General features: G+C 35.6%; 1 protein-coding gene across 1 annotated transcript; it reads left to right on the top strand.

Annotated features, from left to right (window-relative positions):
• Positions 1 to 1,320: 1,320 nt before the first annotated feature.
• On the top strand, positions 1,321 to 13,799 carry LOC148842527 (ABC transporter G family member 35-like). The gene is made up of 22 exons (XM_088959782.1): positions 1,321 to 2,036; positions 2,706 to 2,915; positions 3,017 to 3,101; positions 3,226 to 3,385; positions 3,470 to 3,546; positions 3,673 to 3,726; positions 5,433 to 5,523; positions 8,067 to 8,368; positions 8,528 to 9,126; positions 9,226 to 9,386; positions 9,508 to 9,617; positions 9,780 to 9,933; positions 10,144 to 10,299; positions 10,382 to 10,557; positions 10,716 to 11,048; positions 11,137 to 11,427; positions 11,506 to 11,589; positions 11,733 to 11,866; positions 12,038 to 12,265; positions 12,393 to 12,564; positions 12,953 to 13,207; positions 13,315 to 13,799. Exons 1-22 carry the CDS (start codon positions 1,651 to 1,653, stop codon positions 13,582 to 13,584), a joined length of 4,488 nt encoding a protein of 1,495 aa, XP_088815908.1. The 5' UTR covers positions 1,321 to 1,650; the 3' UTR covers positions 13,585 to 13,799.
• Positions 13,800 to 18,118: the final 4,319 nt, after the last annotated feature.

Raw genomic sequence — 18,118 nt, 5'->3', positions numbered from 1 at the left:
CATATAGACAACGTTGTCATTTTATTGGTTAGTTGACTGCAAATGACATGGTGACAAAACCCCCCATTAAAGGCTAGGAAGTTGACAATCCTCAACTCCCAAAAATCTCTTCGTGGCAAAAGCTTGCTATATTTATTACCAATCCAAAATAAAATTAACTTTCCACATTTCCTACCTTACGTGATGTTGAGGAATGAGGAGCCACCATTAAAAAGGGTCCGCCTTGAATGTGAATACCTCCTTTTAGCTTGCTTTATAATAAATTGAATTGTGTAAGTTTTAAAATATCGATACGTCCGATATATTGGTAGGGACATATCGAGTATTTTGATATTTGTTTATTTATTTATTTTTATTTTATTTTTTTAAAATTGATTCAGAGGAGCCGGTCTAAGATCCTTTCATCTCTTGAACTGGTCAGACCCCGATACACCCACTATAGAAGTATATTGAAAAAGTCCCAGAATGAGTAACAATACTTTGAATCTTGATTGTGTGTTGTACTTGTACGCCATCCAACAATGCGAATATCTCTCAGATGATAAGTTGCAACCAGCAATTTATTGGCAATTCCCCTTGGCCTTTTACCCCCCCTTCCATTATTGCGCTATTGGTTGCTGCTTGTGAAATTATGATTCAGTTTATAGAACGCAAAATCTTATATTTTATATGTATTTGCATTATTGAGCCTAATGTTACTAACCTGTCACATTATTGATAATTCGGCCTCATTAGTTAACCAAGGGTAAATCAGGTAATCGATAAATTGACCATAATACCCATATTTAATTTTCATTATATTGGGAACCATGATAATTTACGATACCTGAAAATACATTTCATTCTCAATTTGATTTGGTCAAAAACATGTTGTGCTGTAAAAATATTTAAGACTGTCAAGTCGTCTATGGATTGCGTTGGGCTCGACCTGGATGGGATGGATCAGTCTAAAACCTATGATCCGATTATTAATCAGTTCTATAAAACAGATGCATCATAGCCAAACAAATCATTAATTAGGATAGTTGGGTCTGATCCAATAATAACTTGATATTTCATTTTTTATAATATTGTCTTCGAAATTTACCCATTTTCACATAATAACAAGAATTATATTACAGGAAAAAAGTAAAGAAAATGGTCCTAATTCAATTATTATTAATTGAATTACGGAACTGACAAATCGGTTCGATTATTTCGGTTCTATCGGTAGACCCGATTCATTGACAGCTCTGAAAGCGTTACATCTCCATTAGTTTTCTACACACCAAGCATTCTGACCGCTGTTTATAAATACGCGATACACCCAAAACTTCTTTCACAAATGGAGTCTGTGACAGGTCTCTGATCTTTCTTTTCAAAGTCTGTCTCTATTTCCAAGGAAGAGAGAGAGACCATGTTAAAGGCCACGAGAAATGAAGAAACAGGGGAGTCGTAAAAAAACTTCTCTGTGATATAAAATTAGTCCTAAGGCTCAAATTCCAGCAACCCAATTTGTTCATCTTTCACCCAATTTCAATAGTGAATCGTAAGATCTCTCTCTCTCTCTCTCTCTCTCTCTCTCTCTCTCTCTCTCTCTCTCTCATTTAACCAAAACGCTTACCGACAGACTATTTGTTCAAGTATTCATTTGTTGGAGTTCCAGTTAACATGGAGCTGGAGGGATTAGAGAGAGTGTTGGGTGCGGGAAGGCGAGTAAGTCAGAGCGTGAGTAGGAGCATAAGCAGGGGTAGTAGGGGTGTGGAAGATGTCTTCGCGAGGTCCATGGGTTCAAATAGAAGCACTCATGCCGACGAAGACGAAGAGGCTCTCAAATGGGCTGCTCTGGAGAAGTTGCCGACGTACGATCGCCTGAGAACCTCCATCTTTAAATCTTTCATGGAAAATGAAAACCAGGGGAACAAGTTCGTCCACAAGGAGGTCGATGTTCGCAAGCTTGACATAAACGATCGCCATGAATTCATTGAGAGGATCTTTAGGATCGCTGAAGAAGATAATGAGAAGTTCCTGCGAAAGCTCAGGAACCGAATTGACAAGTTAGTTTCATCTTTCTTCATCTTTTACCGTTTCCTGTCTAAAGAAATTTAAATTTTCGACCACAGCTGTTTTTGTTGCTCATTTTTTTAATTAGTTCTATTATTATTATTTTTCGTATCAAAAAGCATTCCTGGCTTTACGAAGGTATTGATTCTTTTCTAACAAGGCATTTAGTCTCTGTTTCAATGGACCAGAGATGGATGAGAGAACTCTGTGGTAGTTTGTGATGGTTGAAAGACGATTAACCCATTTTTGTTTTACTACTGATATTATTAAATTCTTGTTTTTGGTGTGCTATTGTTTATCCGCATTAAAGAATATCTTGATTCGTTTAACCCTTCTGGTTTAATGTCTGACTTGGTAGTTTCAGCCTATCAGGTTGCTAGATGTCATATGGCAACTTATCTCTGTAATGTTTTATCGTCAAAACAAAGAAAGAAAAATCTATTTAAGATGATTGTTTTCTGTGGTCTTTCTTTTGAAAATCTATTTAGTCATTATATAGTTGCTTTTTCCGTGCCAAAGTTGTTGGTAAATCGTCTAATTGATTTGGCTGAAACTTAAAAGCTAGGCCAACTCGTATGGGTTTGTTTAGTTTACTTGGTTCAACTGAGAACGATCAAGCTTCTGTTTGTCATATTTCTCACTTTAAGTTATACTGATTGCAGGGTGGGAATTCAACTTCCAACGGTTGAAGTGAGATTTGAGCATTTAACTATTGAAGCCGATTGCCAAATTGGCAGCAGAGCCCTTCCTACACTCCTCAACACCGCTAGAAACATTGCAGAATCAGCTCTAGGCCTGTTAGGAATGAGAATGGCAAAACAAACAAAACTCACCATACTAAAAGATGCCTCTGGGATAACCAAACCTTCAAGGTGAATTAATGGAGTCGTGCATACAATCTTCTGATATGATATTAAAACCAAAAACTAATTAGAGACCCAATTTCTCTATCTATTTTGTCCGTTTGTTCCAGGATGGTACTTCTATTAGGTCCTCCATCCTCTGGGAAAACGACATTGTTTCTGGCATTGGCAGGAAAATTAGACCCCAGCTTGAAGGTTGGTAAAGCAACAAAGTTTTCATGTCGATCGAGTTAGACATGTTTGTGTTCCTGGCTTTTCAAAAGCTTAGTGCTATAATAGATAAAGATGATATATTATATTTTCGTCTTTGATGAATCAGGTTAAAGGAGAAATCACGTATAATGGGCATAGGCTTGATGAATTCGTTCCGCAGAAGACGTCGGCATACATCAGCCAGAACGACGTTCACGTACCGGAACTAACCGTTAAAGAAACACTCGATTTCTCAGCGAGGTTCCAAGGGGTCGGATCGCGATATGGTAATTTGATCAAGTTAACTCCTACGTTATTAATTTATCTCTTTTGATTATTCGACCTTCAATTAATAATGGGTTGTATCACAGAGCTCCTATCTGAGCTCGCGAGGAGAGAGAAGGACACCGGAATATTCCCCGAGGCGGAAGTTGATCTCTTCATGAAGGTAAAGGGGGTTGGTTATGAGGAGAAAAGAAACAGATTGGAATGCGACTGAGCTCTGCAATGCACAATTGCACATACTATTCAATTAAATTTTGGTTACTTACCCAACAGTTTATATTCTTCTTAGGCAACCGCAATCGAAGGAGTTGAGAGCAGTTTGATTACTGACTATACGCTTAAGGTATGACAGAGACCTTAATCTCTCAGACGTTAAACGTATTAACTGGGGATCTTAAGATTAGTATGCCTTCTGTTTAAGGCTTACTATCTTAAGACTATCTAAGGTTACACACATTATGAATTAATGTGAACATGGGTCTGTACTCTCGATCAATGTTTTCTAACTGCCGTTGATTCGGACGGTCAGACTGTTTATCCCGGAAACCGTTCAGTCAATTGGTTTCCTTTTATCCTAAATTTGATTTCTGGTAAAAAAATGTTGAATTGATTTACAACCCATTGATCTATACAGTCAAAATGTCGATCCATTTAACCCATTTAACGGTTTTTGATAGTTTTTTATTTTAATTATTTTTATTGTAATGGATCGTATTCAAATTGAACAGTCGAATCATCAACCTAAAACCCTATGACAAGAACAGTTCTAATTCTAAATCGGTTTTTTACAACCTTGCTCTCCATTGCCAGATTTTTCCAGGAGTTCAACTTAATTGAGTGGTCTCAAGAGCCCCTATCCACTATGATGTCGGCCGTTTTTGTGGTAAAAGAGGCACTGTTAGACCAAGTCGCCAATGGACCATCTACATCCATAAAACGTGACTACGTGACCCACAATGTAATTGTTACATTAATTTTTATAAGGGTCATTTATTAAAAACACCCTTATAATTTTATGAATTTACTAAATTATCGGTATATTTGTAAATTATAAGTAGGCTAAGTTTGGAAGTGCTTATTTGAAAAATAAATGCTTATTCTAATAAAAGTTTATAAAGTATTCGGTGAAAATCACTTATTTTAAACAGGGATAGTATGAATATTTTCAAATGACATGGTGGGCTAAGATAGGCGATATAGAAAATAATCACTTAAAAATAAGTCCAAATTTTAAGCATTTCAAATAAATACTTATCTTTGGGCTTATTTTTCAAATGCATATAAGTGTTTATTGGTGTTGTCCTAGCTTAAAATAACTGCTTATTCAAATAAGCACCCCCAAACTTAACCTTGATTAATTGATCTTCCATTAGTCACATGAGACCTAAAACAAGTGGAAAATGTTTTAAGGGCATGGACCATGCTTGTTTATTATGAAAGTACCCCCTAACCCTTTTTTGAATAGAGAACAAACGGACTGAATGAAGTGATTTTCTATATTTTACCAAGGACAAGAATAGTATTTTCATTTTTTTCAATTAAATTTATCTGAATGGAAATTAAGATAAAAACTGCTATTTTACCATTTTCGTCTAATGGAATGTTGATACCAATGCTCCAGGAAACATTTTCAGTATTGGTACTTATTACCCAGTGCCACATCATGTCCTTGTCACCACCACTTCATGTCCCTGTTAGCAGTAATGAGCTGTAGGTAGTTCCAGGAAACACCAAATTGGGCGTTGTTCCAAACAACGCCTTTTCGATTTCCACCGTTTTCTGAAGCAATGACAACGATGCAAAATAGACGCTAAGGCTATATTTGGTTTGAAGGAAAGGTTGTATAGCTTTCCCTTCTTTTCTCTACCTTTTTCATCAAACCAAACACAGCCTTAATTGATTGTAAACTACTTTTTACAAAAAAAAAAAAAAAAAAAAAAAAGAAGATATAAGGAGTGTTTCAGTAAAATGCAAATTGTAAGGTAGGTCTTAATAAATCTGTAAAATTACAAGGGTATTTTAGACTAACGTGAACCCAATTTGAAACAGATATTGGGCCTCGATATATGTAGGGACACTATTGTCGGAGGTGATATGCTGAGAGGGATTTCGGGTGGGCAGAAAAAGCGAGTCACCACAGGTCGGTTGTTAAGTCATTTTTTTTTCTTTTAGTTTTTCTTTTATTTTATTTTTTGTTAGTTAAATTACTGGGTTTTGGTGAGATACGGAGACCTTCCTTCAAGTGTATAAAAAGGGTAAATTACTGAGACCTCCCCTAAATTTTTTGGTTGCTCATGAAACTTCCTTTCAAGTTTGGTAATCATCTCTCTTTAATTTTTTGATATAATTGTAAGTAGACCCCCTTTGTTAAAATCCTCTAAAAAGAGGCATAAAAACGTTCAAAATATCCATGAATTGCTAATTCAAACCCTTTCAGTCTCTTTTTTAAAATTGATTCATTTTTCAAATTTGCCCTTTATATCAATCACTTAAAGATAAAGGCGTAAATTTAAATTCTCTTTTTTTGATTATTTATAACGTTTGTATTATTTTTAACATTGAATCATCTAGTTACTATTATTTTTAACAATAGTAACTAGATGGATATTTTGGATATTTTTATGCCTCTTATTAAAAGGTTCTAGCAAATGGGTCTACTTGCAATAATGTCATAAAGTTCAGGGGAGATAATTGCACTTACCAAATTTCAGGAAAGGTTTCAGCAATTTACCCTTCAAGTGTATTTATAGCATTTAAAATTTATTCATCTTCATCCTTCATTATTTAGAATTGAGTATTTTTGTCACCACTTGCGTCCTAATTTAGCATTTAAAATTTACCTATTAATTTATTTATCAATCGTAATTTAGAATTGAATTATTTTTTTGTAATTCAAATAACCTGAACAGAATTCAGCTCCAGTCAAGAAAAAACCTGCTCGAGCAACCTTTACAGCCTTGCATTGAAAATATCTCTATACTTGTGTTCTTTATTTCATAAAAGATATTCTGCAAGATTGCAAGAGACTGTTGAAACGGTATAAACATAGGCTTGCCTTGACGGAAGCTGAACTCAACTGAGCACGTCTGTGTACTGGACTACGGGCTGTGGAACCAATATAACGCTCCACATCAGTGATATGTGGGTTCCATATATTTTATGACGTGTGGGGCGTTATTATTTGTTCTATAGCCTGTTTTAATCCCATCTTTTTTTTTTTTCACCTTCCATACTTAGACCAGTTTTAGTAATGGAAGGTGTATTGTTATGACATTTAAAATCTTTTAAAAGTTCATTTTACCCTTTTAAACATTTTTTTTTTTAATGCTAGGACCGAATCAAGCAAAAACATGTGAACGCATTGAGAACATGACATCTAGCCTCATTCATGTTCCTCGAGGAGACAAATTAATGTCAAAATGGGAATGAAAAGTTCAGCATAGATTAAAGATAAAATAAAATAAAAATTTAAGATTGCAAAACTGTTATTTGCGTTCATAGATAAAGGTTACTTTTATCAATTTCAAAATAGTGAAATACAAATTTTAGAAACAAAATTGATAATTTATTGTTAAGCATATTTTGGTAAAATAATTGTTTCTCTGATTCTGTCTCTTCCCTCAACAGATCCTCTTGGTCAAGGGGGTAACCCCTAGAGATGACTTACTTTTTTACTGAAACCACAAAAGGTTTATCCTTTTTCTTAATTCGTCTGTTATAAGGACATGGTCCAAAAAAAAAATCCTGATTAGGTTGACTATATATTTAACCAGGTATTAAAACTGCACGTATGAATATTTTAACCAAAATTTTCGTGTTATTTTAAGAGCTCTGTGGTTGCACTGTGGTACCAAAATGTTGGAATTCCAAGTGATGAAATTCTCCTTGAGTGTTTAACCGTGTACTGTATAGATTGATAGGCCCTATAACTAGCGGTGCAACCTGATTTGGTCTGAATTAACATTTTACACTGCTTTTGAGCTCAGGCTTCGGGCCATGTCCATTTAAATTTTGGCAAAAGCCCAACGTTAGACCGCCCAAATTTTTGTCCATCTCTTTAGTCTATCTCTCTTGATAATTTCATGCAATGATTTAACCTATGGGCTTTTCTTTAAAAAAAAAGTTAAAGATTAATTAAAAATTAGGTGGCTATCTGAAGATAGGATCTCTTAAAAACAAAAACTCTACACACTTCGAAATTATGGGCATACAGTCGCACATTGGGGAATATCTCTCAATGTATTTACCCAATTTAGTTCTTGTGTCTAGGCCCAGTTCTACAGTTCATTCTCGAACCTAGATATTATAATTTTTAAGTTCATAACCCATAAGCCTTGTCCAACACAGCTTGATCCATGATCACTTCAAAATCAAAATCAGACTAACACAACAGCAGCCAAGGATGGAAAGAAAATAATGCATGGATTTAATGGTCTAAATACAACTAACGGTGCTTTCTTAATTTGATCTATGGTTGGAAATACTAAAAATCCGACATGAAGAATTTCAACAATATTTGAACTTGTGTTAGGTTTTGGGCCCATTAAAATTTGACAAATATTCAACCCAAGTTGTACAGTCTTATTTCTACCTATTTAGTTGGCCAGGTGGCAAAAGAACAACCCAACTGTTGCGCCAAGGCTCACCCTCCGACTCTTATGGGCCTTTGTTTTCTTTTGGCAGGAGAGATGATTGTTGGGCCCACAAAGACGCTGTTCATGGATGAGATATCGACAGGTCTGGACAGCTCCACTACCTTTCAGATAGTGAGGTGCCTGCAGCAGGTCGTCCACCTCACCGAAGCAACCATCTTGATGTCCCTCCTCCAGCCTGCTCCAGAGACGTTTGAACTCTTCGATGATGTAATCCTCCTCTCTGAGGGTCAGATCGTCTACCAGGGCCCACGGGAACACGTGCTTGAATTCTTTGAGAGCTGCGGTTTCCGCTGCCCCGAGAGGAAGGACATTGCTGATTTCTTGCAAGAGGTAAATAACATGTATATATAAATGGAAGTATTATAAATTGGTAGCTCGAGAGCCACTGAATCATGGATGACATACACACTGTCAGTCTGTGCAATTTACAAGTATGAATTATGAAATGAGCCAAGTATTCTTCCATTGTTGAGATTGTTATATTTTCAGGTGACTTCAAGCAAGGATCAAGAGCAATACTGGGCAGATAAGAGCAAGCCATTCCGATATGTATCAGTGACCGAGTTTGTGAACCGGTTCAGGAGGTTCCATGTGGGGCTGCGCCTCGATAACGAGCTCTCAGTCCCCTATGACAAGAGAACTAGTCACAGAGCTGCTCTCGTTTTCAACAAGTACTCAGTTCCCAAAATGGAACTCTTTAAGATCTCAATGGACAGGGAGTGGCTCCTACTAAAGAGAAACTCCTTTGTGTATGTATTCAAGACTGTCCAGATCATCATAACAGCTCTATTTGGAGCAACTGTGTTCTTTAGGACAAGACTACACACCAGGAATGAAGATGATGGGGCTATCTTCATTGGTGCACTTATCTTTACCTTGATCATCAACACCTTCAACGGCTTCGCCGAGATCGCCATGACCATCACAAGGCTTCCTGTATTTTATAAGCATAGAGACCTTCTCTTCTATCCAGCTTGGGCTTTCACCCTTCCCAACTTCTTACTTAAGATTCCGATTTCCGTCCTTGAGTCTGTGGTTTGGATGGTTACGACATATTACACCATTGGATTTGCACCAGAAGCTAGCAGGTTACTTTGTTCAGTGGATGCTTTCCCTCTCTTTGGCTAGTTATATATGAATAAAAGAAATATATGAATATTTATCTTTTTTTTTTTTCTGTTCTACAGGTTCTTCAAGCAACTTCTGCTAATATTTTTTGTCCAACAAATGGCTTCTGGGCTCTTTAGAGTCATCGCTGGAGTTTGCAGGACCATGACAATTGCCAACACTGGTGGAGCTCTCACTCTCCTCATTGTCTTCATGCTTGGCGGTTTTATCCTCCCTAAAGGTTAGCATTCATTTTTGTTAAATTGTCACTTCTGCACTTCCTGAGTAAGGTTTGTTTCTTCTCCATTGCACTTAATTACCAAAGTTGAGAGCATTCCCCATTTCTTTTTTCTTTTGGATAGAGATAATTCCAAACTGGTGGATCTGGGGTTACTGGGTTTCACCTCTTTCATACGCTTACAATGCTCTTTCAGTCAATGAGATGTATGCTCCAAGATGGATGAACAAATTGGTATATTTTCTTAATCCTTTTTCTTCAATAGTCATGTGCTATACCAGAATCTACTCTGTTTCTTTCTTTCTTTTCCTTTTTCTTCTAAATTCCTGTTTGGTCATAAACCACCCCGTTTGTTCCTTATATAACAATATATATATTTCTTTCATAACATTGTAGGCATCCGATAACAGCACAAGATTGGGTATCCAAGTGCTCAAGAACTTTCAGGTCTTCCAAAACAAAAACTGGTTTTGGATTGGGAATGCTGCTTTGTTGGGTTTCACCATCCTCTTCAATGTCCTTTTTACCCTCTCACTCATGTATTTAAATCGTAAGTTACTGGCCTCCTTCCTGTTCTACATGGAGAACCTGTGTGTTTCATCCTCAGATGGATAATCTGGTTATAGTAGAGATAGTTAAAAAACAATATGAAAATAACTTGTTATGGCCAAATTACTCTTATTTCTCTGAATTCTCTTATCTTGGTTTAAGTTGGACTATTAATCATAATTTCTTCATAATCATTTCTCTTTTATATTAGCAATTGGAAAGAAACAAGCAGTTATATCTGAACAAGCAGCCAATGACATGGAAGCCAATCAGGAAGGAACAAAGGAGGAACCAAGAACCATTACAACAAGGCCCAAGACAGAATCAATCCCAAAATCATTATCTGCTGCAGATGGAAATAATTCAAGTAAGACCTGCTGTAAATGTTTGATAATCAAATAACTCATAAAGAAATTGTAAGTTCCTGACATGAACTCGTAACCTTTCAGGAGAAATGGCAATCCGACAAATGAACAGCAAAACCAATACCAATAAAGGTAGTAGAAATGCCGATTCATTGCTAGAGGCAGCGAGTGGAGTTGCCCCCAAGAGAGGAATGGTTCTCCCTTTTACACCATTGGCAATGTCCTTTGATAGCGTAAATTACTATGTGGAAATGCCCCCTGTAAGACTCTTTTCCTTGAATGTTTTGAGTTCTTTGGTAGCTTGAAAGTTCAACCCTACCAGATGTACTAGATATTCTGTTCATATTAAATTTGAATTGAGTGTCAAATTCTAACTTGGCCTAACTAGTGAATTAGCTTTTTTACCTTGTTTTAACAGGAAATAAAGGAACAAGGAGTGACAGAAGACAGGCTCCAATTACTTAGGGAAGTGACAGGGGCGTTTAGACCTGGTGTCCTGACTGCTTTGATGGGAGTTAGTGGGGCTGGAAAGACAACATTAATGGATGTTCTTGCAGGTAGAAAAACAGGGGGATACATTGAAGGTGACATCCGAATTTTTGGCTTCCCTAAAAAGCAAGAGACATTTGCTAGAATCTCAGGTTACTGTGAACAGAATGATATCCACTCCCCCCAAATCACAATTAAAGAATCATTAGTTTACTCTGCTTTCCTTCGGCTCCCTAAGGAAGTTAGCAATGAGCAGAAGATGGTAATGCTACAATCAATGCTATACTTTAGGTGCCTTCATTATAGAGGCCTAAATGCTAAATTAATCTTGAACTAAATGTTTCTTGCAGAGATTTGTGGATGAAGTAATGGAGCTAGTAGAGCTCGAGAATCTGAAGGATGCTATTGTGGGACTTCCAGGCATTACGGGTCTGTCAACAGAACAAAGGAAGAGGTTGACTATAGCTGTGGAGCTTGTTGCTAATCCTTCAATCATCTTCATGGATGAACCAACATCAGGTCTTGATGCAAGAGCAGCTGCTATTGTCATGAGGACTGTGAGAAACACGGTGGACACAGGCAGAACAGTTGTGTGCACAATTCACCAACCTAGCATTGATATTTTTGAAGCTTTCGATGAGGTAACTACCCTTTTTCAATACATATAGTTATATAGTCATGGTATTAGAGTTAATATGTTACATTGTTTATTACCCCAGTTGCTGCTAATGAAAAGAGGAGGACAAGTTATCTATGCAGGACCTTTGGGGCAACATTCTCACAAGATTGTTGAGTACTTTGAGGTATTAATTATGTCCAGTCTTTCTATTATCAATTACCAGCGTAAATTTCTTCCTATTATCAATACTAGAAGTAAAATCATTATGAGGAATAAATGACCTCATCCCCTCATCCGATCCACCAACCATTAGTTCCCTTGTTGCAGGCAATTCCTGGAGTCCTGAGAATCAAAGATAAGCAAAATCCTGCAGCATGGATGTTGGAGGCTAGCTCTATCGCAGCTGAAGTTCATCTAGGAATTGATTTTGCTGATTACTATAAATCATCGGATTTGTATCAGTAAGTGAAACTAACTTCCTTTGTGTTGATAAATAGAGTGAATTCCCTCAATCACTTTAGTTTATCCCCATTCTCCATCCCCAGAAAGTATTAAAAGAATAAACAAATACATTATGCAAGTTTTGTGGGTTTTAAATTTTTAATTGATATATGTCATATTACTATCACCAGGAGGAACAAATCATTAGTTAAGGAATTGAGCACCCCACCACAAGGATCAAAAGATATCTATTTCCCCACGCAATACTCACAATCAATGTGGGGACAATTGAAATCCTGCCTCTGGAAGCAATGGTGGACTTACTGGCGAAGCCCAGATTACAACCTTGTCAGATTCTTCTTCACCTTGGCTTGTGCTCTCATGCTCGGAACAATTTTCTGGAAAATTGGCAATAAGTGGTCAGTGTCAATAACTTTCATTCCATAGATTAAAGGACTTCGATATTCAGAAGTTATAAAATGAACAATTCTAAACCTCATCAGGACACCTGAATGTATGATCTAAAATAATGTTTTTATGGTTCAGTGAGAGTTCAACTGATCTGACCACCATTATTGGTGCCATGTATGCATCCGTCTTGTTCATTGGGATCAACAATTGTTCAACTGTACAACCAGTTGTTGCCATGGAAAGAACAGTGTTTTATCGAGAAAGAGCTGCTGGGATGTACTCTGCGCTACCATATGCCATTGCACAGGTGAGAAGGGATTTAAAAAAGAGTAAATGGACTACTTAATTCTGCATTTTGATAAGTTGTGGTATAGGTTTTCTACATACCTGGCCTCTGTTGTAAAGTTGACACCATTGAGTTCTGACACATTAGTGTTTTGGTTTTTGGTTTTGGCTCAGAAGTTGTGAAGAAGTTTTCCAATTATTAAAAAGATGAATCTTTCATTGACTCAATTCTTTATGAAAGTTGAAAGGGATCAAAAACTCAATACTTTGACAATGATAACCTGTCTAAACATAGTTCTGGTAGGACTTATACTTGCTCATATTAACTATGGAAACTATGGTTGCTTCTCAAATGCATTTTGTCAGTGAAAGCACATGTTAAAATTAATACCATGAATTATGTGTTATAGGTGATCACTGAACTACCATATGTCTTCATCCAAACCACATACTATACGCTTATTGTATATGCCATGATCAGTTTCCAATGGACAGCAACAAAGTTTTTCTGGTTCTTCTTCATCAATTTCTTCTCATTTCTCTACTTCACATACTATGGAATGATGACTGTGTCCATCACACCAAACCACGAAATTGCATCCATCTTTGCAGCTGCTTTCTATGGACTCTTCAATCTCTTCTCAGGCTTCTTCATTCCCAAACCGGTAAGTTCATCTCCCTCACGAGGACCTACTATTTTTATCTTTATTTGTGCAATAGCTTGAGCTTGCTGAACTGCTTTTGGTGTTTTGTGTCCTGATGGTTTTTGCAGAAAATTCCCAAATGGTGGATATGGTATTATTGGATATGTCCAGTGGCATGGACAGTTTATGGGCTGATCATATCGCAATATGGAGATTTGGAGGACCAAATTAGGGTGCCTGGAGTTGGGACTCAGAGCATTAAATCCTATGTCACAGACCACTTTGGGTATGATACCGGTTTCATTGGGTCTGTTGCTGGAGTTTTAGTTGGTTTCACAGTGTTCTTTGCTTTCATGTATGCATATGCCATCAAAGTATTGAACTTCCAGCAGAGGTAGAAATATATGAATCAGAAGCTACATATATTTGTAGAGCATCTGACACTACTTCCTAGTACATATATACAAGTTCAAAGTTCTTCAGTTAAAATGTTTCACACATCAAAAGAAGTGATGCTGGTGTAGTTTCCAGTGTCAAAAAGGTGTAGTTCTTACAATGTAACGAGGAGTTTATAAGGTATATTTTTATAAGAAAAGGAGGTTGTTGATTTCTTGTTCTGTTTTCCTTCTTTTTTTTTTTTTTTTCTTCTTCCTTGAAAGGAGGAAGAATACTTCTTCCACGTAACTTTCTTTTTAGTGTGCATTGTATAAGAGCTAAAATTCTTCGAAGCAATGGCTATTGTATTCAAGTGCCTAGTGTTAAAGAGTAATAGAACTATTCCCAATTTTGATCAGGGCACACGCATTCCATAGATTGTTCTTAAGACTCCAATAACAATAAGGAAATAGAGTATACTAAAACAATGCAGTGAGACTAATCAATTTGGAAAATGCTGAAGCTACAAACTCAACAGAACGAATGAAGGGTTAATAGAGTTGGGTGATAACCGTATTGGGTGTATCTTATCAAAATTTTAAGCCTTATTTGTAATGCATTGGCATGGGCTTATTTATTCAGTGATGCAAGGATTGATTCTGAGCTAGATGGACCAATAGGGTCTAATCAAATTTATATGTTTTTTTTTTATGTATTCTTAAGTACAAACTCTGTTTTTTAATTTAATGCAGAAATTATATAATAATACTTTATAAAATGCATAAGAAATAAAGTCATCTTGAATTGTGGATTCCCGGGTCTCATATGTAAATTCATGGTTTTTAAAACCAACCCGGTGACCGAACCAGTCAGGGGTCCGGTTACTAGGTCGAATGGTCCGACCGTTCAAACTGAACGCTTGACCCATTCTGACAGAAAAATAAAAAAAAAATAAGAAAATAAAAATAAAATGGTCAAAACCGTTCGAATGGTTAACTGCCCGGTTCAGCAGTTCGCTAACCAAAATCAATGGTTTTAGAGGGAAATCCGGTTTTAGGGGAAAACAAAACCGGTCAGGTGACCAGTTCCTGATTTTTTCAGTTTGACCGTCCGGTCCAGTCCGGTTTTGAAAACCATGTGTAAACTTCAAGTTTGTAGTATGTTATTTAATATTTATATATGTCAATTTATAATAGTAGGTTCATGTCTAAGCTTTTTATACAAATTATTTCGAGTATAAAAATTCGTATAATTTTAGAATTATAATGGACCCATGTGCATTTTTGCATGAAAAAAAAATGTAAATTAATTACAATGGGTTCATATCTAGTAAGGGGATTACAATATACTATTTCAAAATAATCTTACAAGTAGAAAATTAGTTTAGAACTGAAAAGAATCTTTTCGGTCTTTAGTATCTTGTTTTCATGGAAAATTTTTGGGTTCAAAACCTCTTGCCATGTGTTATGTGTACAAATTGAATAATTACTATATTAAGAAGGATAAATCTATGATGCCCGATGATGTATATGATACTGGATGAATACCACCTGATTAGTTGTCACATTTATGATATAGGTAAATAAATAAAATTTCCCAACAAAATTAATGGAAAACAGAAAATTATAGTTATAAAAACTGAAACGAATAATTTAAGATTTAATTTTCCTAAAAAAATAAAAACTGAAAATTAAATATACTTTATTTTATCTACCTTAAATGATTTATTTGTTTTATTTTACAATTATGTGTAAAATAAAAACATTATATGTTAAAAATGAAAACATATTTATTATTTAAAAAGTAGTTGTTATTTAAATAAAATACTAAATTAATAAATATTCCCAAAAATTGAAAATTATAATTATAAAATTGAAAGAGCGATAATTATTGTACAATGTTTGATTGTTCTAGAGTCCCGTTATTGTTTATTGTAATATTTTTCTTCATATAACCTATTGAAGATGTATTTCTCATGCCTTTATATTTTATTCATAGATAATTCAACTTTTGATTTACTATGATTAATGTATTTATGTGATTTATATGCATTTTATTAGAGTATTCAAATGCTTTTATATCTTTTATTAGTATCCATCCATTTATAAAATGTATTCATATCCGACTTATCTAATACGATACCCAATATGGCTTGATAATAATATAATAATTGAGTGCTTGGATGATTGAGTAGGAGAATCATTGAGATGAATTGGTCATGTGCAAAACCCTTTGTAGAATAGATTAATGGTGTAAGTTCGCCCTCAACTTTTTGTTTCTCTTATTTATTTTATTAAACCAATGACATGGACCAGGGCTCGTGAAGTCTCTAGAATCTCTACTTGCGTTTACTAAATACGGCACTCCTCCTGTTTACATTACTGAGATAGGGAAATTGGATACAAATCTATATATCCATATTATGTAAATAAAAATGAGGGACTCGAACCCCTGATTAGAAGTCAGACGCCTTATCCATTAGGCCACGGGTACTCAGCTGTAATGTGGATTGCCAACATATGTTTTGTAGATTAAATGTTCTAAAACTGGCACCTTTATATAGCTTACGTTACTCTAGAAAATGAACAACCATTAGAGGATATTGTTGGAGACACAGACAGGATTCAATACATCAAGGATTGTTCGGTTATACGGCTTCAAGCCATGAGGTAATACCAACCACCAATAAACAAGTTTTTCTCTTTTTATCATTCTCTCCTTAATTTTATTACTAATTAATCGAAGTGCACTTAAATAATGCCTTTTTAACAACCCCGTCCCTCATAATTAAAAATATACTCACGAATTTTTATTTTTTAGCTATTTGTGAGTAGGGATATTATAATTGATTTTTAAAATTTAGGGAATTTATTAAAGGGAAAATTCCTGATCAGTACCCTGTATTTTGGCTTGAGTGACAAATTTTAAAATGCAACAATCCAATACTCATACTTTCAAAATGTAACAATCTAGTACGTATCATTAACCAGTCCGTTAATCAGCCGTTCAGTGATATTTAAAAAGTCAAAAATGTCCTTCAAATGCCATCTAATTCTCTTTATCAATCATTCAAGCGTTGACAAAAAACTGAACAGTCCCAAATCCTAACCTCTTTTATTCAAAAACATTAATGACTGTTTAGAAGAATGTAGAATTTGGGACTGTTCATTTTATTATCAATGTTTAGATGGTTGATAAAGAGCATTAAATAGTACAAAGGATTGTTTCTATATATGTTAAAAATGTTTATGGAAAATTTAATGATACAGGGGACCATCATATTCAATATTTCTCGGAAGTATTATATATGTTATGGTTGTGGATTGAATACTTTGTTACAAAAGCGTCAACTTCTGAGCCTTTTCATTTGGATCAGCGATGAGATGTATGAATAAAAAATGGTAGGATTGAAATACAAAATATGAGCCGTTTGACGCTTATTCATGTCTAATAATCAATAATAATTTAAAAGCACATGGTTCATGCAAGGTATTTTCCTAATAAATTAATAACAAATTACTAATGATTAATGATGACCTAAAAAGTCAGCAAATAAGAGATAAAGGGATTACATGGCTCCTGGACAGGGACTTAAAGATTGGGGACGAGGTGAGTACCTACAAAAGGAAAGGCAAGTTAGTAGATTAAACGAGCTGTCTAGGATAATTTAAGGCTATTAAATGTAACTTAACTTTCAAGTTCTAGGATTTACCGATGGATAGACTTGTAAATTGGAGAGACATGTTTAAGTGTACATGCAGAAAGTCTGGGCCCCATGCTCTATTAGAGTAGAGTAGGTAAAGTGGAGTTCACATCTCCGCCCTATAATGTCGTACGGTACATCTCCATCGTGTATTAAAAAGTATTAGAACTGATGATGTCATCATTAGGATGTGCTATGGACGTTGTGGGGCGAAAATGTGTACTCGGTAAAGTGGATGATCATATCGCCAGGTGCTTGTTGTTTATTATGTGGATTTACTCAATTTGTGTTAAGCTCATCTCGACAAGATTTGTTTCTTTTGTCTACAACACTCAATTCAAGAGGAATGTGCTTCTAATGAGCTAAGCTTTGTTAGGCAAGTAGAGTAGTAGACTTGTTCACGGGCTGGGTTTGGCTTTGTCTATACATTAACAGAACATGTTCAAGCCCGAACCCCAGCCCGGCCCTCATATAAAACCCAAAGCTTGGGTCCGAACTCGAGCCCAACTAGAAATTTGGAAAAAAATTTCATTTTTAATTCAATTAGAAGCTGTTTTATTTATACTAAAAGACCTCAAGACCTAAAATAAATAATGAAAAGTCTCATTATTACTTGAAAAAAAAGAGAAGAAACATATGTTATATATATGCTTTTATTATATAAAGTATATTTTTATTAATATAATATATTATCAAGTCGATCTCGGGCTTGGGTTAGTCTTTTTTGAGAAAGCCCCAGCCTGGCCAAAAAAATTCAGACCCGATATTTTAGGCCTGAGACTGAGCCCGTGGATTTGAAATCTTGTCCAAGCCTGACTTAGATCAGGCCGGCCCGTCAGGCTACCCAGGCCCAT

This window comes from Nelumbo lutea, chromosome 8 (assembly GCF_056320005.1).
Source record: "Nelumbo lutea isolate HS-2025 chromosome 8, American lotus-T2T, whole genome shotgun sequence".
Lineage (NCBI taxonomy): Eukaryota > Viridiplantae > Streptophyta > Magnoliopsida > Proteales > Nelumbonaceae > Nelumbo > Nelumbo lutea.
The sequence above is the reverse complement of the archived record's forward strand: the minus strand, read 5'-3'. Positions and strand labels throughout refer to the sequence as shown.

Bases quoted from the DNA above. Each gene is read 5' to 3' on its own strand.
- LOC148842527 (XM_088959782.1), top strand. From the start codon at position 1,651: ATGGAGCTGGAGGGATTAGAGAGAGTGTTGGGTGCGGGAAGGCGAGTA. The intron at 8,369-8,527 runs GTAAATAACATG...TTATATTTTCAG, and splicing joins TTGCTGATTTCTTGCAAGAG to GTGACTTCAAGCAAGGATCA. The intron at 9,387-9,507 runs GTTAGCATTCAT...TCTTTTGGATAG, and splicing joins CGGTTTTATCCTCCCTAAAG to AGATAATTCCAAACTGGTGG.